General features: G+C 37.4%; 1 protein-coding gene across 8 annotated transcripts in view; it reads right to left on the bottom strand.

The window, feature by feature from the left end:
* STRBP (spermatid perinuclear RNA binding protein) overlaps positions 1 to 21,570 on the bottom strand; it is a 151,198-nt gene that overhangs the window by 56,317 nt on the left and 73,311 nt on the right. For all 8 annotated transcript variants that reach the window (XR_009602775.3, XM_060608747.3, XM_060608742.3 and 5 more), the window contains 4 exons: positions 16,324 to 16,492; positions 12,440 to 12,660; positions 6,505 to 6,670; positions 2,867 to 3,011 (listed from right to left, as the gene is read on the bottom strand). Coding sequence is in view for 7 of the 8 variants with exons in the window: in XM_060608747.3 (XP_060464730.1) it covers positions 2,867 to 3,011; positions 6,505 to 6,670; positions 12,440 to 12,660; positions 16,324 to 16,326 (535 nt within the window). In the remaining variant the exon portion in view is untranslated. The remainder of the gene's footprint in view (positions 1 to 2,866; positions 3,012 to 6,504; positions 6,671 to 12,439; positions 12,661 to 16,323; positions 16,493 to 21,570) is intronic.

The following is a 21,570-nucleotide window of genomic DNA, read 5'->3' on the forward strand; positions in this document are numbered from 1 at the left end:
CCCAGGAGCCCTTACACTTAATTAAAAAAAAAAAAAAAGTACCTAATGGAGTTAAGAATTGAACACCTGACTGCCAGGCACAAAGGTCTGTGCTTTTTCTCCAATGCCTTCTTTAGCAGGAAGAACATGGTAATGGGGAATGGTTATTCTACAGGGCCTTCAAGTAAAGGGTCAGAGTATGGCAAGAAGACTGACAGCACAGGAGGAATCTTACCTGTGAAACAGTAAACAATACCAAAAAGATTCACTCCGCAGTCTGGCCACTGAAAACGTAAACAGTGATCTGAGTGAATAGTTAGACCCACTTCTGCAGAGACAACCCTGAGGAGCTAGGTGTGATGTTTTCACCTGCCCCAGTCCTCTGCTTCTCCCTGCTTGCAACCATGCTTTTTTCCTTTAAGATTTTACCCAAATATGTAGCAAGTGAAGAGAGGGAAGAGAATGATGTGAGTGTATATGTATTGTGAATAGTTGGTTTGTTTGTGGGGAGGGGAGATGTTGAGATTCTATAGGAAAATGTCTCCTCAAATAAAGTTACATCACATATTGTTTTAAACTTTGAGAAAAAAACTGAGTGGACATTTTGAAAAGGGGTGTATCTCTCAGTCTTAGAAATTTCTGGAACCCAAATGAATCCTGTACCTTTACCCCATGCAGCTGAAAAGAACTGCATCAAGGCAGGAGGAGTTGTCTGGTGTGAGGAAACAAGTCCTATAGAATCGTACAGCCCAGGTCTCAAATGCTCAGTTCATGCTGGACCCTCAAAGTTGCTCAGGAATACCCGAAACTGCAGCGCAGATCAAAATGAATCTTGAAAAAGCCCAGGTTAGACAAAATGTGCAAATTATAAGAGATAACAGTGAGTCAACATAGCTGGGAGGTTAAGGACAATATTTGCAAAGCAAATCTTTCTTCCATTCAAAACGAGAGGAAGTAATGTGTTTTACACATTACATCCAGGCAGATTCTTTCACCTTATCTGATCCCACACAATAACGTTAACATCAACTGATGAGATTCAGCTCATAAGGGTCTTGGGATCCCTTAGTAACCCGAACACCCTGAACAGAGACTATGACTCTCCCACTTTACTACAAACTCCATTCTACAATAACTAGTCTTCTAGTAAGGGTTGTGTACACTAAGAATTTGTTTCCAGCTTCTCTGTGTACAGAAATTAAAGTTATAAAGGTAACAGACTAAGCTTAAGGGTATCACAGAAAACTATGACATAATCTCACTTAAGTACACAAAACCATGAGGAAAAAAAGAAAGCCTTATGTTCTCTTAACATTTTCAACGAACTAACAAAAGAGATACCTACAGCTACAAGCAGATGTATAATTAATCTAGTCTTTGGCGATTTCAGTCTTTTTCTCACCTCTCTATACTATCTCTATTGTTAATAATACCTATAATTATAACTATTCTTAGAAGTGGTTGGCTTTACACTAGAGGGTCAAGTAGAACACAGCTTACCAGAAATAACAGAATTATCTTGACACTTCAGAAATCATTTTATAGTTCTACAGTTAATGGTGAACTGTAAAGCTGTTAAAGAAATTAAGCTGCTTAAGATTGGTTCTTCAGAGGTATTACAGATACTATATACAGCAAAAAAAAAAAAAGAAAGAAAGAAAGAAAGAACTGGCATAAACCCAATTACAGATTGGATGCACTTTAATTTCGAAATATGACTCATTATGTGTCTAGTTTATATTTGTGGGGTATGGTACAGCTGATTTTAGTTACCCCAAAAAACTTTTTTAAAAAAGAGTCTATCACTTTTACTTTAAGAGATCCTATGAGTCATGTCTGCCTAAACTCTAAATTCTAACATCACTAATGTGTCTTTTACTACACCTTTATTACCATCAACTTGACATAAATAAGGAAACTGACCAATATTTCTTACTGCACTGGTATTTCAGGGAGGGGACCTGCTGAATGTCTAGTGATGAAGAAACAGCAACAGCGAGTCCCCACTGGCCCAGAAAGGCCACACTGCCTCTAAACTGTCATGACAGAGAGGGGCCAGTTGGTCAAAGGTCTGACATAGGACAAATATCACATGGCAAGTGTTCCTAGGGATAGGACTCAGAGGCAGAAACAAGCTAACTTGACAGGATAAAAACATCAGAAAAAGAAGCCCATTATTCCTTCTCAAAACTGAATAGACTTCTCACTCTACTTTTATGAGGACGACACTGCCATCCATACAAGAATGCTTTTTAACTTCAGAAGAAAATTAATTTAAGGCATAATTCCCACATATGTCATATATAGAATGCTAACAGGATGACAAACTTCCTAGAAAAAAATGTACTAAAGATTAATTTTTAGAAAACAATGTCCCAATTTATATCTCTTACATTATAAAACATATTTACACATGGACAATTAGGTAAAGCATAAATCTTACAGGATTATAATAGTTACTGGAAGTCAAAAGCAATGTGCAAATGAGTCATTTGAAACAAGTGAGTAAATTCGAAAGCAATATTTTTCTGGACATTTAATCTTAAAATCAAACTACAAATCCTAATAGCCAAACCACATAGAACAGATTGGCTGATACCAATCACAATGCAATAGTAGACAAAGTGAAACAAAATACTAAAGTAGTATAAAAACAAAAGCAGAGTTAAGACCAACATGATAATCAACAGATTTTTTTGAATTAACGTATATCTCAAATGTATACATTTTTGCAAAATATGGCGATTATGCAGAAATAAAGCTTTTTAAAATACTAGGAGAGGTATAAAACAAATGAAGATAGTTACTTCTATGTCCATAAAGCACACTTAACATAGCATTCAAGAGAGGTCTTACATGAACAAAACAAATATATATACATGTGTACCTCCATCCTTCTTCTCCAATTCGTCCCTAATTAGCGGGGAAGTAAGTATCACCTTCAAAGTTAGCGTGGGCTCTTTTGTATTCCGAATTATAATAGAAGCCTCATCTACACATTGTTCCACTTCATATTTCTCTTCTGTGAGTTTCTGAAAGTCACCAAGATTTCAAAAACACCCAATTAGATTAAGATCTCAAAAAATGAATGACTCTTAGTTTTCAAATGTTATTAACTATCAGTATTACTGTGCTGGAGTAAAGTCTTTAATAGCTCTTTAGTTTAGGAAGAACATTTCTCTCTCCTCCCAACTTACCAACAAATCTTCTTTCTCCACCCCTCAAAAAGCAATCACAATGTCAACCATCTTTGCAATTATTAAACAATCTTTAAAACCATTCTTTCTAATATTTGAAAGTAAAATACCAACAGCATCATTATGTGATAACAGGTATACTGTTATTCTTGAAATTCTTACAGAGAACAACTGTACAATAATAAATTGCTGAGAATCCTCTCTAAGCCACATCCCTTTTTGACAGGACCATCTCAAAAGAACTCCTACTCGCTAAGGACATACAAATATAAAATTAATTGACTTTTATATAAGATTACATAGATTTTTAAAGAGAACTAAGTAAGAAAGAATGAAAAAGGATCTCTACATTGGCACTTACCAGGGAAAAAATCAGTATAAACAAGTAACTTCTTTTCCCAAAGAACAGGTAGGTCTCAGAGATCACTCCAGTGAGACCTATCATTATGGGACACGTTACCTGACATCCATAGGAAAACACACCGCTTCATCTAACATATAATTACATACATGTAATTCAAGGGCCTCCCGCAAAATAACATTTAGAATCACATATTAAATTACACTTAACATTATACATTAAACATATAGTTTAATAATTTATACAAGGTCTTTCTTGGTGGTGAAATTTATATCTATTACCTGACATAAATAGCTGAACGGAAACACTACTAGGTTTCTCCTCATTAGTGTGCACTAAAAGAACTCAAACCCATTTTCATAAAAATAGCATTCTGCCATTAAACATTTATATCAAAAAAGATAGCAAATAGAAAATTCACTATCCTAATTTTGAATAGAGGAAACCAAGGAAGGGAAAGACCACACAGTAACTGGAAAAACCAGAACTAGATTATAGAGAAAAAGCAGAAAACTGCTCACATTGCCACTATAATAATAATGATGTGGAGCAGAGAATTAGTCAAACTAACTTTCACCTATGCATGCAGATCACCACGGTATAAGTTTTGGGTTCAAGGAAGTTCTAAAATCGACCTAGAAAAGAGTATATAGGAAAAAGGTATGGTACAACTTTAATTAATTAAGGTAGTTAGATTACTGAAAGTTTTCCTATGGTAAGTGCTAAGGAAAAAGATTTTTTAATTCATAAGAAAATAAGATAATTATATCAGAAACTGATTTTCCAAACAAACACCAAGAAAACAATAGGGAGGTAGAGAGTAAAGGCAGAAATCACACTTAAAATGATTTTCTGAAATATTAACCATAATAGTAATAATATGTGTGTGTTTGTGTGTATGTATATTGGCAAATATGTGTACATGTATACAGTTTAATCTGAGATGGGGGTACAATTAATTATGTCCCCATTTCACTTGGATACCTTTACCCAAATACCTATAGTAATGGATCTAACCATCACACAAAGCAGTTGGTTTCAAGGGCTGGATAATACTATTGGCTATGTTAAAGTGAAATACCTCTCTCATGATGTCTACCACTGGTCTTAAGAGTTCAGGCCTCTTTTACCTTCTCTAAGAAGCCCTTCAAAGATCAAAAGGTATCTGTCTTTTTTCTTTTTTGTCTTCTCTAGCCTAAAAAGCCCCGGTCTCTTCAAATTTAAAATGGTTTACAGAGACTGCACTCTCTCCTGGGTCATTCCCTTGAACACTTACTTGAGAGCTCAACAAAAACATGTTAAAACTGTGGTGCCCAAAAATAAAGACCCTCGCCTAGGAGAGAAAAAATGCAGAGTTTACACAATTGTGATCTGCACAGAGAAAGCTCTATTACTGCAGACTAAAATTTGACCCAATCTCTCATATCAATACTGGAGACATGTGATAGATTTTCAGAATAAGAACTTTAGTTTGTTATAGTCCTGGTTCCTAACCCCTTTTCCACCCTGGCACAGCTGAGGAATAGGACCACTCTCGCAAGAAACAGGACTCACTGCAGGAGCAGAAGTGGAGGTGGGATGGTTGAAAGCCTCCATGTCCCACCCTGGGACTACTATTTTTACCCTAGATTTGATTTAAGAGTAACAGTGTTCACCATAATAAAAGCAGGAATACAGATTAAATTTTAAAACATAAAATACAGAAATGAGGAATTTTATTAACATGCTAGTAATAAAAAGTATAATTAGCCAGAAATTCGTTATTGAGCTGTTTCTTCAAAGCCCTACTGTATTCCACATTGCTCACCACTCTCCCTTCCCAAATGATAACAAACGGACTCAAAATAATTTTTTATAATAAATTTAACCCTTTGAAAGACCAAGAACATTTCTTCATGAGAAATGAAAATGGAAGCCAAATATATGCTCAGTAACCTAGAAAATCTTAAGATCTAAGGCAAAATGAAACAATAGTGCTCCAAAAATTAATATAGGTAAATGTGTCGATAAGTAACACAAATTTGAGTGCCAAAAACAGTAGATAAAAAAGTCAGGAAGGTGGTTTTGAAGATCAACTGGTAAATATGAAAGAAAATTATCCAGTAACAAAGCAAGTAAAAACAAATTTAGAATTCATATTACTTGGGGGAAAAAAAAGAGCCTGCTTACAAAAGAAACCGACTAAAGAAAAGAGAGCATTCAACTCAAAGGACTTTGGGGGACCTTGTGGGCTGTTATCTATTTATGTGACATGAATATAAGGACTACCAATATGAAATCATCAAAAAGCTACAATCTAATTATACCACTGACGACACATCTATAACTGAAAGGTGATCACGGTTTCTCAAACAGTGATGCAGCTGGCCTTGGAGCAGACTGGCAGAGCAGGTCCTAGGGTGGCCACAGCCCCAGACCAACCTGTTGTCTTCAGCCCTGAGGAGCCTTCTGACTTCACAACAGCATTTGCCAAAAAGGCATGCCAACATCAAAATTTTCTAAAAGCATCCAACTGGAAAAAGGTTTGGAACAAGGAATTAACAGGGACTTTTCCATTAACAGAATGAATGAATGGGTGACTATTAAATTAACTGAGTTTTCAATTTGAAAAGTTATCACCTACAAAAGTCTCTAGTTGTCTAGGCTCTTTTTGATCTTTTCTGCATTATACCACCCCTTCCAAGAGGTTTACAATGCTGAGAGACCTAGTCTGAAAAACATGAAGCCTCTGAGCAAGGCACACCTGAAAATTGAAGGGCCATCTTAATCCGATAAATATATCCTGAGTGCTAACCAGCAGAAGTTTGTTTTAAATGTGATGGATGAGTCACTGACCCAGAGTAGCAGCATTCCTTTCGTCTGTACCCTACCCTTTACTATTACCAATTTCTTATCATTGATTTCATCAAGGTCACTGTTTTCACCTTTTTACAAATTCTCCTAGAGGTGCAATTAAACTGTACTCACCTGAATCTGAATAGGAAGATTATCTTTGACTGTATTTAACAGGGTCTCTGTGGGTTTGTCTTTGCACATTAAAACCAGCTCCAAGTCCATATCATCTTTAATCAGCAAGCCTTTTGCAACCAGGCCAATCCTCATTACACCACACAATGTCCGACCACCTTGATCCCTAAAAATAAAAGTCTAAATGATTACTTTTACAACCTATTTCTCAAACTATCACTTAATCATCACTTGGCTTCCTGGATATTCATATGATCAAAAATTAAGTCTCGGAATTAAGACTAATAAAGTATCTATCTTCCCTAAGGAATCAATAGGGAGCATATTTCATACTACAGATCTTTTAATTCTTTATTATATCTATAGTGCTTATTAGCAAAGTCCCTAAATAACATTTTTTAAATTATTTTTAAACTTCCTCCTTTTATCTTTTTATTAGTAATTAAAGAATTTGTGAAAACCTGAACACCAAAGTATAATGAAAAAGAGCATCAGGGTGGAAATTTAAAAGACCTGAACTCTACTCTTAGAGCAGAGTAGAGCCTGCTGGCTCAGTATCCATAACTGCAAAACAGCTATCAGCTACATGAGCCTTCTAGCTGTATCATTCTAGGAATCCACAAAAGATTATGGGGAAAGCAGAATAATGCAATGAAACTAAAAAGCTGAGGAATGAAGGAAGAAACCGAAGATATTCTGCCAGTGTATGCATTCCAAATCCGGCTGTGGCTAAAAGAACAAACATTCAAAGAACATAGTCATGAACTGGTGCATCAAAATAATATGAACATCTATCCTTAATTTTAATACTAAAAATCTCTTATTGGTTCATTTCCCATATCGCAAAAATGTAACTAATGTTAGCCGTCATTCAACAAGTAAGCCTTTGAGAACAGAAAACATACTAAAGGAAATCCAATCTCCCCTGCTTCTGAGGCTTACACTCTAGTTAAGTACAAAAAGTAACCTGCTTAAAAGGGACAAACTGTGTGTCACAAACTCTGATTTAAACTTCACAACAAATTTGCATCTAAAAGACAAGGAATGTGGGGCGCCTGGGTGGCGCAGTCGGTTAAGCGTCCGACTTCAGCCAGGTCACGATCTCGCGGTCCGTGAGTTCGAGCCCCGCGTCGGGCTCTGGGCTGATGGCTCGGAGCCTGGAGCCTGTTTCCGATTCTGTGTCTCCCTCTCTCTCTGCCCCTCCCCCGTTCATGCTCTGTCTCTCTCTGTCCCAAAAATAAATAAAAAAAAAAAGTTGAAAAAAAAATAAATAAATAAATAAAATAAAAGACAAGGAATGTGAATCTCAGAAAAGCTGACTAACTGTTCAAGTTCAGAGAGATGGTAAAACACAAAGCCTGGGTTCAAACTTAGGTTGGTGTAATCACAACACTCGGATTCTTTACATTGTTACAGTTGCTTCCCAAGTTCAGAGAAAGAAGAGGTCAAAATTAGAGAGGTCAAGCAAGGCAATCTGAAAGTCTGACTTCAGCAGTCTTGATACGGTTAAAGAGAGAAAAGGTCATTCTGGCTAGGGCAGAGAATCAGCAGAGTGGAGAGTGGAGAGTGGAGAGTGGAGAATGGAGAATGGAGAGTGGAGAGTGGAGAGTGGAGAGTGGAGAGTGGAGAGTGGAGAGTGGAGAGTGGAGAAGGGAGAAGGGAGAAGGGAGAAGGGAGAAGGGAGAAGGGAGAAGGGAGAAGGGAGAAGGGAGAAGGAGAAAGGAGAAGGGAGAGAAACAAATTGTGGCAGTAGAAACAAGACAGGAATTAATCCATCCTGGTTAAGTGGCTGGCACACCTTAGAGATTCAATAAACATTAAATCAATAAAAAAACTATAAGGGTAGTACGAATACAGAAAGAAAAAGGGTTTTAAAGCAAGTGATCCAAATAGGAAATTATCTGATATTAAGAAGAGAGCCTTTCATTCTTTCTTCTTCTGTATCCCTGTCCTCTCATCTTCTCATTCTCCCCAAACTAGTAATAGTGATGAATTCTCCCTCCACAATCACCCTCAAACAAATGCCTTCAAACTAGCTTCTTTCCAGGCTCGCAGTGCCTCTCACCTAGACTACCTCAATAACCACCTCTTCATTGGCCTTAACGACTAACTTCTGCCACCTCCAATCTACTATATACAGTACACCACTACCAGAATAATCTTCCAGCAGCACTGCATGGATGGCACTTTGCCTATTTCTTTCCAGGTGTCCCACCGAACACTTAAGTAAACATTTAGCATCCTGGGAGGCAACTGAGAAGACAACATGACTTCCTGGTCCAGATTCTGGCTCTGCCACTCACCATGGTGACACTAGGTAAATTACAAATTACCTGACTCTTCTGAACTTACTTTCTCATTTGTAAAACAGAAAAAAAAAATACCTTCCTTACAGAGTGGTACTAAGAATATCATGTAATTTAATGTAAGTAATGAACTTAGCCCAGATCCCGGCATATATTAATAGCTCAATAAACAACAGCTATCATTCCCTAAATGGTCCCGATGCTTTCTCACACCTAGATCTTTGCTGAGATTTTTTTTCCCCCCACTTTTCAGCTGCTTACAGAAAGCCTAGCCATCCTCTGAGCCTACTACAGATGCTACTTCCTTCATCAAGTTTTTTCTGGTCCCCAGAACCAGCATACAATCTCTCCCTGATCTACATAGCCACAGAAATTTGAGACAAAGATGCGAAGAAAACTGGACCTGTGGTCCAACAGATGAATAGGAATCCTGACTCCACCACACACTCATTCACTGACCTAAAGCAAGTTAAAGTTTGTTAATGATTCTGAGCTACTCTTTTCATATGCAAATTCGAAGCAACTGAAAATTCTATAGTAAAATGGGGGCAGAAGAGGGAAACGCTAATCACAGAGACTAACAGATTTGTCATAACATAATGTGAAAAACAGTCTGGTACAGTAACTGGCACTCAATAAATGCGAGCCATTATTAACTAACCACTATTACTTGCTACTTAAACTCTATATCATAATTAGGATACGCTTGGTCTTAGGCAGAAGACAACAAGACTGAACAGAGAAATGAACTCCAACTTTAGTACTGAATTTAAATATAGGAGATATTGTAAAGCAAACACAGGGTATTACTTAACATTAAGAACAGAGCCCTCATATTCCTAATAACATAAATAGTGGGACCTTTCTTTGACTTTTGAGTAGTCTGTAAAATGAGCACACGGCGGGGCACCTGGGTGGCTCAGTCAGTTAAGCGTCTGACTTAAGCACAGGTCATGATCTCATGAACTGTGAGTTTGAGCCCCGAGTCGGGCTCTGTGCTGACAGCTCAGGGCCTGGATCCTGCTTCGGATTCTGTGACTCGTTCTCTCTCTGCCCCTCCCCTGCTTGCACTCTTTCTCTCAAAAATAAATAAACATTAAAAAAAAGTTTAAAAAAAAGAAAGAGTACACAGGTACAAGCTGCTTAACAGTGCCTGGCAATAGAAGGTGCTTAATAAATAGAAGCTAGCCCTCACCCACTTTGGTGCCCTCTGTAGTAATTAGCATACATCAGCAGCTCAATTCGTGTTTATGATCAGAAAACAGCTCTGTTCCTGGAAGATGTGCCTGCCTCTGTTTTATACAAAATAAGGATCCAAACATTCTGCGCTCCCTGAGCTCTACCACATGGGAGGAACTGCAAAAAGTGCTCAGCCTGGGATTGTTCACAAAAGGGAAAGACTTTACAAAGACAGTCAAGAGTACCCACACACAGAGCTATATTTACAAGTCCAAATGAAAATGTGGAGCACATGATCTTTTAAAAACTTTTAAAAACACAGTGACCCGATCCAGTTAAGCAAAAGTCTGCTGGAACACTTTTCAAAAGTCTGTCCAGCCTTAAAAATAAACAACGGAAGAAGTATTAAGAAGGCCTGAATTCCAACAATAAATGAAACTCCACTTAAAAATGGGTAAGCATCTGGGGCACCTGGGTGGCTCAGTCAGTTAAGTGTCCGACTTCAGCTCAGGTCATGATCTCATGGTTTGTGGGTTTGAGCTCGGCATCAGGCTCTGACAGTTCAGAACCTGCTTCAGATTCTCTGTCTCGCTCTCTCTCTGCCCCTCCCCTGCACGCACTCTCTCTCTCTCAAAAATAAATAAACTTTTTTAAAAAAATGATGAATCGTCTGACTCTTGATCTCAGGGTTCCTGGGATAGAACCCCCCATTGGGCTCTGCACGACAGCCCAGAGACTGCTTGCGATTCTCTCACTGCAAAATGGTATGGGGCACCTGGGTGGCTCCATCGGTTGAGCATCCGACTCCAGCTGAGGTCATGATCTCACAGTCTGTGAGTTCGAGCCCCGCGTCGGGCTCTGCGCTGATAGCTCAGAGCCTGGAGCCTGCTTCAGATTCTGTGTCTCCCTCTCTCTCTGCCCCTCCCCCACTCATGCTCTGTTTCCTTCAAAAATAAACATTAAAATTTTTTTAAATAGATAAATAAAAATAAAAATGGAAAAAAATGGCAAATTTTGTTATACACATTTCATCAAAATTTTAAAAAAGTTTTTGAAAGGGCATAAACACATTCCAAAGTACAATTTAAATATGGAGTGCATGACTATTCAATTTGCACAGAGACTGGGGCTAGATTACTGGATTCTACTACTAATTAACATAAGCCTCAAAATTTGGAAGTATCTACTTTAAAACCATAATATACAAGAAAAAAATTACTGCCAAGAACCTTCAAACTGACAAGGGTAGGACTATACACAATGTAGACATTACCTGCAAAGAGTTAACAAGGTTAAAGAATTATGTAGTTCAACTGAAAACTGAAACTGATTACCTTGCATCTGAAGATGAAACGGTTACACTGTCAGTGAAGAAAATCAATTTATCAATACTTCCCCACTATTCTTTATCTATTTATCACTTTTGTTTCTTTGTTTATTTCAGAGAGAGCGCGTGCACACAGAGGGAGAGGGAGAAAGAGAATCTTAAGCAGGCTCTCTGCTCAGCGTGGAGCCTGACGCAGGGCTCAATCCCACAACCTTGGGATCATGGTCTGATCCAGAATCAAGAGTCAGACGCTCAACCGACTGAGCCACCCAGGCATTCATCCTCTTATTTATCTAACACTTAGAAATGAAAGCTGAAGAAAAAATTCTATAACCTCCATGTTCAATTTATAAGTTGCAGCCAAAGCAATGCTCTTAATCCTATAAATACAGCAAGTCAAACGAGCTTCTCCTTTAAAGTAAATCATACTCATTCCAATCATAATGACACTGCTCAAGACAAGAAGCTTACTATTACGGCACACAGAGTTCCATGATGTGACTGCAGTTACCCTGCGGCTTCATCTAACTCATCTCTTACTATTGTTACAACACTGAGAATACTCTGCTATAAAGCTGAAGGCTCTGGCTCCCCTTAGTCCTTCATTCATTCCTCAAATACCCAATGAGCATTTACTAAGTGCAAGACACTGTGCTGAACACTAGGAATCAACAAGGTAGATATGGTCAAAAATACATTTAGAAACACATTTTCCTGCATTCTCTCTTTTCCACCAGGATTTTTAAGTACCTTTAAAAAAAAATGACATTTTATGATTTCCCCAGAGACCCAAAACACAACTATTTATTTCTGAATTTAGGAGGCTAAGCCAACACATGAAAAAGGTGACATTTCATAATCTCCAGAAATGACAGTTTTAAAGGGCTTGGTGCACTCTCAAAAGGCATCCTGAACAAGTCCATCTTCTTTTTCTGGTCTAATTATTATTCTTTTCTTGCTTTCGTTTCAAATGTAACTCAGAAAAATTCCACAAACATTTACTTCCTTGTCTACGGTCATATAAATGAGAAAACCTAAAGAACCTAACATAGCCCAGCGGAAGAGAACCCTGAGCTTTTCTGAGCGCTGCAGTAAAGCACCACAAAGGTCAGGCCACACTCACTTGGAATAGGTGTCTACGGCCTCATCCTTCTTCACTTCTGTCTCACCCTCTGCTTTTGTGCCTTTATTTGTTTCATCAAGCCAATCTGAGACATGTTTAAGAGCACATTCAACAGTAGACACCATATTCTGAACAGCTTCAAGTTCCTCTGGAGATGGATAGATTGTTGAATGTTTCACCATTACATGGCGATCATCATTGGCAAAAGATCTAATAGATCTCTGTCAGAAGAAGAAAGAAAACAATTACTTCAATACAAGGAATATTACCTGAAAAGTAGGATATGCAAATATTGAATATTTAAGTCAAATCATAGCATTAATTATCAAACTACTGTGAAACAATTAATGTTGAGACAATAAAAAAATTGCACAGGAATATGAAGAAAAACCTCATTCTACTAAACCACATCAGAAAATTAGAGATCCCAGGGCACCTGGGTGGCTCATTCGGTTAAGCATCCGACCTTAGCTCAGGTCATGATCTCACAGTTAGTGAGTTCAAGCCCCGAATTGGGCTCTCTGCTGTCAGGGCGAAGCCCACTTTGGGTTTTATGTCTCCCTCTCTCTCTGTCCATCCCCTACACCCTCTCTCACTCATGCCCTCAAAAATAAACATTAAAAAAAGAAAGAAAATTAGAGATCTTTCCTTCATGTTTTGGTTAAGATTCATCCAGGTTACTCTTGGTATAATGCACATTACCGTTTACCTCAAATCTAGTGTTTTGAATACCACTTCAAAAAAGGTCATCTGTATCACACATCATCTACGAGAAACAGATACTTCTTAGCTTTGAGAAAGTATCTAGAAATGCATGATGGTGACTCATGATAACCAGTCATTCCTTTCCAAATTGCTGAGGACTTTGGCACCTTAAAAAATTGAGATTTCATAATACAGTAATAATATAAAATACAAAGTTATGTGTCAACACTATAGAAAAACTATGGATCACATTAGAAATCTATTTACTATTTGGCATTGAAACCTCTGGTGCAAGGCCTTGATTTTTAAAATAGATTTGTAGGAGACATTCCAAACTCCAGAATGGGGAAAATATATACTGCAAAAGAATCAACTTCCCAAAGTAATTTACAAATGTATTACATTCTCAATCAAAATCCCCTCAAGATAGATTTACTTAATACTCAACAAAAATCATTTTAAAGCTCCTTTGGGGGGAAAAAAAAATCAATGAAACCATCAAGAAATATTGTACAAAGATGGATGAGTGGTATAATTACACGAAAACAAAATATCAAAAATTTAAAAAGCAATAATTGAAGTGACACGCTGGCCCAGAAATCAGTGGAGCAGATTAGAGCCTAGAAATAGAATGAATTTCATGAAAATTTAATAGACTATATCCTCCACACTCATGACTCACACTTCCAAAAACTTTTGAATATTTCCAAATTTACAAATACCATGAAGACACTTGTAACAGTACACTGCAAAATGAACAGGGATAAGATAGTTCAGTTTCCATAAAGCCCAAAGTATTCCATTTAAAGGGTGGCTATAGTGTCTTTATATGAACTTTTATGTGCTAGATGATAAATATTTTGTTGGTTTTTTTTAAATTTTTTTTTAACATTTATTCATTTTTGAGAGTTAGAGAGAGAGACAGAGCATGAGAGAGAGGGGCAGAGAGAGAGGGAGACACAGAATCCCAAGCAGTCTCCAGGCTCTGAGCCATCAGCACAGCGCCCGACACGGGGCTCGAACTCACAGGTTGCAAAATCATGACATGAGCTGAAGTCGGACGCTTAACCGACTGAGCTACCCAGGCTCCCCGATAAATATTTTGTTTTAAAGGCTACCACAAAATAAAAAATTCTCAATTCTTTATCAATCCTGTCTCTTTTGTTTTGTTTTTGAGTATTAATGTTTAAAAATCATACTAATTTGGACACTAGTAAATACTATAGTATTACTGTCCCCTATAAAATGAAGCAAACTATAAAAGGTAAATAATCCTTTGAAACCCTCAAATATAATAAAAGGATGAAAATCAATCACAAAGCTTTTTTTCTAGATAAAAACCATTTCTGTCCAGATTTTCTCCTTGCTCAAAGTTCACAACCAGTTTTCTAATTGGAGCCTTTTCCCACAAAGAAATAAACTTTTTCATCATTTCTTGAGATTTACTCTCATATCCCTAAATAAGTAACAAGAAAACAAAACAGACCTGTAACAAGTTGGAGACGCTAAGTTGTTCTAGGGATAAATTATTAAATTACTTGATTTGCTCTTTAGACAAGAAGAAATTTACTAATTTTTTAGTTATGGATGGCCGCAGGCCATGGGAGGTAGGTGTTAACTTGGGATCTTCTCTGTTATTTAGTTATAGGGTGAGTTACTAAATTACTTAGTTAGCTAAATTACTCAGCCCTCCATACTGGCCTCACCTTAACAAAATTACATATCGCTACATACCACAAACCTTTGGTGTTTCTCTCACAAATAACATAGACTGGCAATGTTAAATCCAAGAATCTTAAATCCATGAGTCTACTGGATGTGACAGGACAAGCAGCGTGAAACAATGATGAATGGAAGAATAAGAGGTAGGACAAAAAAAAGGGGGGGGGGGGTGCATCTTATTTACCCTAACAAGGTCCAAATGGATTTGTTTAAAGATTTATACATTTAAATTGGAAAAGAACTATGCAGAAACAGAAAGTTACCATTCAAATCTAAGATCTAAGAAGTAAAGCAATAGCATTGGAAAACACCTACCAACCAATTAAATTACTACACCAGAAAATCTAAATTTAAAATGAATAAACTAGGAAAGGAATTTGTTTTATCAACTATGACAAGTAATATTAAAAAACATTTAAATTGTAAAAATATCAAGACTATAATAAATAAATGAGCTAAAGAGGCAAATATTTCATATTCGAGAAAACACCAAGTCCCAGTGTCCTTTCTTACATCTCAACTAAAACTAAATGACACAGAAAATCCCAAGTTAACTAACATTTGCCCCACCATCCAGAACTAAAATATTTGGAGAATTTCTTCTCTAAAGAGGAAATCAACTAAGTTATAATCCCTAGAACAAATTTTTTAAAAATCAACTAACACTTAAAGAAATACCATCAGGCTTGCTAAACAACATATTTCAAACATACTGATGATTAATATTTTTGTGCTTTTTCTCCCACTTATAACATCTTTTTTAAGCCTTTTCTCACTTATACTTAGGGAAAAAATTCACACAACATCCTCCAGAACCAAAATACTAGAGGAAAAAATTCAACACATTTTACCAGTTAATACACTAGGCACCAAAGGCTATGATCTCATTTAACATCTCATTTGAGTATGAACTTCCCACAAAAAGCAAGGTTTCTTGAGAGAAGATTCAGTGCCCCCAATACACTCAACACTTGATCCTGTTACTTTGAAAGCATGTGGGAAAAGGTGACTTTTTGAGTTCAATACTCAAACTTCATAAACTCCTACACCATTCACATCACTCATTAAAGGACTGGTTCAAGATTTTTAATTTCCACTGGAAAAAACTAAACTTCAGAGAAACGACTAGTGAAAAATTACATAATTTCAAGTTCAAGGTCACCTAAGCCATCCTCCTATCAGTTTGCTAACACCAGTTTTATTAGAAAATATTATTTATGAGTATTTAATAATTTATGGCCTGAAGGCTCATGGGGCTCCATCTTGTGGTTTAAAGGGCTCATAATAAATCTGAACTCACTGGCTTTGCTTAAATAGTGGAGGGCCATCTTTATCTGATGCACGAGAGCCAAAGTTTAACACCATTGTTTTTTACTTGCCCTCGTCATTAACATTTCCGATTTTAAACTAATTGGAATTTATTAGAACTAAATTAAGGAAACATGAATAATACCTACCATGGTTTCCTATAGTGTTTTAGCTTCTTTTTCCAATCCTTTCCCCACTTTCTTGTCGTCTTCACTAGACACTGTTTTGTGTGACAGTACCTCCTCATAAGCCTGAGTCCCCTGACAGCTCAGAGACAATATGGCAAAGGTGTTTGAAGACTTATTCTCTGGAATACACCTGCAAGACAAAAAGAAAAACAACTTTTCAAAAATGCTTATTTACAAGCAGTTTCATATCTGAATGTGGAGCTTCTAAACATGCGTATTGACTAAAAAGAAATAATCTTTATAGAGGAAAATGACCTCATTTCAAACAAAAGCTAAACGTATCTTTTGAAGGCCTGGGGCCGAGAGCCTAAGTGCTAAGTGCTATGGCCAAAAAAGTAACCCCCCTGGTAGCCACAGTGCGGCAGCTGGCTGACTCATACTCAGTGAGATAAATACATTAACAGACACAGATTCAGTAAAGAAGTGTTACCTGAAGGGTGGCTCAGTCGGTTGAGTGTCCGACTCAGCTCAGGTCATGATCTCAGGGTTCATGAAATTGAGCCCCGGGTTGGGCTCTGTGCTGACAGCACAGAACCTGCTTGGGATTTTCTCTCTCTCCCACTCTCTCTGCCTGGCCCAGGCTCGCTCTCTTTCTCTCTCTCAAAGTAAGTAAACTTAAAAAAAAAATTTTAAATAATAATAAAATTAAAAATTTTTTTAGAATAAAAAATAAAGAAGTACTACCTGAAAAAGTACTACCACTACTGGTGGCAACAATGTTGCAATTAATCATAAGACTTTCAATTAGAGATTGGCGTTAGCCACAGGGCGCCTGGGTGGCTCAGTCAGTTGAGCGTCCGACTTCAGCTCAGGTCATGTGATCTTGTTCTAGTTCATGGGTTCGAGCCTTGTGTCTGGGCTCTGAGCTGACAGCTCAGAGTCTGGAGCCTGATTTGGAGTCTGTATTTCCTTCTCACTCTGCCCTACCCCCACTCATGCTCTGTCCCTGTCTCTTAAAAAAAATAAAATTTTTTAAAAAATTAAAAAAAAAAAATTAGCATTAGCCAGACCTATTCAAAAAGTAGATAATCCACCTGAAAATATAATAACACCATTAATTGAAATCATGAAGCTTTTCCATTTGATGTTGCCATCAGACAGTACATGTTGGCACAATGTTTCTTCTTTAATCATTTTTAGGCCTAAAATTCAGAATGCTTTTTTGGCTCTGTTCCCCTAACTCCTGAGAGACCCTGCTCCCAGATTTTAGCCTATATGTGCTATTATGCCAAATTCCTCAATATTCACTAGATCCTGACTTCATTACCCATGGATGACTGTAGTCAAAATCCCACCGTATATTTCTGCCCAGAGACTTAATTACTATTACCCTTTTATTCCATCTTTATGAGATTTTATTCCAGATAAGGTAAAAGTAAACTCTTCTGAGCACTGATGAAATCCTTATAAATTATAAGCCAAGATGTTTAAAAAAAAAAACAAAACAAAACAGAGAGTAACTATCAAAACAGAACACATGATTACCTACGTGGATATCAGGGATATCAGAAGTTATTTACACACCACAAAATAAACACAAAAAATAGCTTCCTCTTCATCTCAATATCTTTCCTTTAAATTTCCTTTAAATAAGGAACTTCCCCCACTCCATATTTTTGCCTGTAACAGTTTCCGAATACTATCAGTTGTTCCCTTAAAGAAAAACAAATCCTTTTTGAATTTTTGGGACTAGGAAAGTTAGAGGTGTAACATAACACTCCCCAATACTGCACATTAAAAAACAAACCCACAATTTTAGTCAAATGATACTCAGCTGTGACCTACATGCAAAACTATTCATATCCTGTAACCAACTTCCCTGACTCCACAAAATCCACCTGAAATAAGCTGAAGCTTGATTTAAAAACAAAAACAAAAACAAAAGATTATGTAACTGAACTCATCAATGGGGTTTACTTTATCACACATAACACACAAAGGAGAGAACACAGACATGCTACAATTCTTAGGGTCTTTTCATACAAAGAAGTTAAGAAACATGATCCCATGGTAAGATATGTCTCAAAGGTCCTTTTGTATACAGATCGTACTACACAAGTTAAGTCTGGCCATTTCCCATTCCCAACCCTGCTCCACCATTCTAGCAGATTCAACCATTTAGTATTTAGCTGTGAATCCAGCAGCCAAAAAAGATTGCTATGTGTTCAGCTGAGAACTGATAGCAAAGTTCACGTGCTTCACTCTAAAAAAGTAAGGCCAAAAATTCAACCATATTAAGATGGCAGACTGAAAGCAGGGAAGAATGCTGAGAAAAAGCTGGGGCGCCTGGGTGGCTCAGTCGGTTAAGCGTCCGACTTCAACTCAGGTCATGATCTCATGGTGCGTGGGTCGGAGCCCCACATGGGGCTCTGTGCTGACAGCTTGGAGCCCGGAGCCTGCTTCGGATTCTGTGTCTCCCTCGCTCTCTGCCCCTCCCCCACTCACATTCACTCTCTCTCCCTCTCTCTCAAAAGTAAACACTAAAAAAATTAATTGTTTGGGCGCCTGGGTGGCTCAGTCAGTTAATGTCCAACTTCTGCTCAGGTCATGATCTCATGGTTCAGGGGTTTGGGCCCCACATTGGGCTCTGTGCTGACAGCTCAGAGCCTGGAGCCTACATTGGATTCTAGCTCTCCTTCTCTCTCTCTGCCTCTCCCCTGCTTGTGCTCGCTCGCTGTCTCTCTCTCTCTCTAAAAAATAAACATTAAAAAGAAAGGTGATGTTAGTGGAGAAACTGTGGATCACCAGTGTCAAAATACAGCATTCCTCAGTCATTTAGCACAGAGAGTAACCACCCTATGCATGCATCAAGCAGCTCGAGGAACTTCAGGACTTATAGCACAGTTCAACAATCCATGATAAAAGCAACGTTCTGCTGGTGCTGTAAAAGCAACTTAGAAATCGTCTGGCCCAACGCCACCCACCCCTCAGCTTACAAAAGAACTATAGATATTAAGGGCCATACAACTAATCAAGGACAAAGGCCTCCTGGTCCCAAACCAAACTCAGAGTCAAGAGTTTTTCTCAAAACAAAACAAAACAAACAAACAAAAACAATTAACAGATAAAATTCTGGCCTTGAAATAAAAAAAACTCAACTTTGCCACTTAATAGCTAAGTGACTTTAGAAAGTTACATGACTCAGAAAATAATTTCATTTCTTTGGGTCTCAGTTTCTTTTATCTATGAAATGAAATTCTGCTACTAATTAATAAGGTAACATTTATGTAACTCATATTCTGTACCAGGCACTGTTCAAAGAGCTTTTCATATATTAACTCATTTAATCCTCAAAATTTCAATTACTATCTCCATTTAACACATAAGGAAACTAGAGCATAAAGAGGTAATATAACCTAATTGAAAACACAAAGCAAAAGTACACAGTAAAGCCAATTTAAACCTAGACAATCTTCAATAATATTTTCACTCGAAAGGCACTTACACTTATGTTAGGGGCTAAACTTTAGCAATCTCAAAAAAATCTGTCTATGTGAATTACCAAGTCTATATAGCACACAGGCTTTTGAGCCAAATGGGCCTAGACTAAAGCATCTGATTTGCCATGTCACTTCTCTGAGCCAGAGGTTTTCCACGTGTGCAATGGGGGAAATAGGATGTACCTCAAACTAAATGAAAAATACCTAAGAGTATTTGCCAAACAGTACACGCTCAATAAATGGCTTTAGGAGGGAGGGGGAAAAAAAGCCCTCAAATATCAAATAAAACATTTTGTTAACACATGAGTTATGTATACATTTAAAAACAGAGCATAGGAAAATATTAGGTGTGCTCTACTTATTAAATAAGAGCAGCTTTATGCAGCAGGTGGAATGTATATGTATAAGCATGTGCATGTGTTTCACTTTTTTAATCAAGCACTGCTTTTTCTTTTCTTTTTTTAATAGAGAAGGACAGTTACTATTCTTTTTGTTTAATGTCTGTCTGTTTTGAGAGAGAGAGAGAGAGAAAGAGAGAGAGATATTGAGAGAGAGGTAGATACAGGAGAGACAGAATCCCAAGCACATTCCATGCTGTCAGTGCACAGCCTGACACAGGGCTCAATCCCACAAACCGCGAGATCATGACCTGAGCCAAAATCAAGAGTCAGATGCTTAAACTAAATGAGACCCCCAGGTGCCCCAGCTACTGGGGATTCGAGCACTGCTTTTTCAAACAGTGGATTTTTTTCAGAGTTTCAGGTTTATAGAAAAATTGGGTGAAAAATAGAGAAAATCCTATGTACCCCTTCTCCATACCACACACATACAGTTTCCCTTATTAACATCTTACATCAGTGTGATACATTTGTTACAACTGCTGAACAACCAATGTTTATGCAACACTATTAAAGTCCATAATTTACATTAGGGTTCTCTTTGTGTTGTACATTCTAGTTTTGACAAATGTATAATGACATGCATCCACCATTACAGAATCATACAGAACAGCTTCACTGCCCTAAAAATCCCATGTTCCACCTATTCAAACCCTCCTTCTTCCAAATGTCATATAGTTAAAATCATACAGTATGTAGTCTTTTCAGATTGGCCTTTTTGATTTAGCAATATGGATTTAAGATTCCTCCATGAGTTGACATTTCTTTTTATCACTGAATAATATTCCAGTGTCCGGATGGACCACAGTTTTTTATCCATTCACCTACTTTAGGACATCTCAGTTGCTTCCAAGTTTTAGCAATTATGAACAAAGATGCTATAAACATTCGTATGCAGATTTTTGTGTAGACACAGGTTTTCAACCCATTTGGGTAAATACCAAGGAGAACGATTATGGGATCATATGGCAAGACAATGTTTAATTTAGCTTTGTGAGAAACTTCCAGACTCTCTTTCATCCAACACAGTTGTACCATTTTACATCCCCACCAGCAGTAAATGAGCCCCTACTGCTCCACATCCTCATCAGCATTTGGTGTTGTCAAAGTTTGGGACTTGAGCCCTTCTAATAGGTGTGCAGTGGTATCTCACTGTTGCTTAATTTGAAATTCCCTGATGACACAGGATGTTGAGTATCTTTTCATATGCTTATTTGCCATCTGTACATCTTTGGTAAGGTGGCCTGTTCAAATCTTCTATCCATTTTTTTTTTTTTTTTATTGGGTTGTCTGTTTTCTTGGTCTTTAGTTTTAAGAGTTCTTTTCATTCTCTTAATAGTCTCTCGTTGAGCAGAAGTTTTTAATTTTAA

This window comes from Panthera onca, chromosome D4 (genome assembly GCF_046562875.1).
Source record: "Panthera onca isolate mPanOnc1 chromosome D4, mPanOnc1 haplotype 2, whole genome shotgun sequence".
Lineage (NCBI taxonomy): Eukaryota > Metazoa > Chordata > Mammalia > Carnivora > Felidae > Panthera > Panthera onca.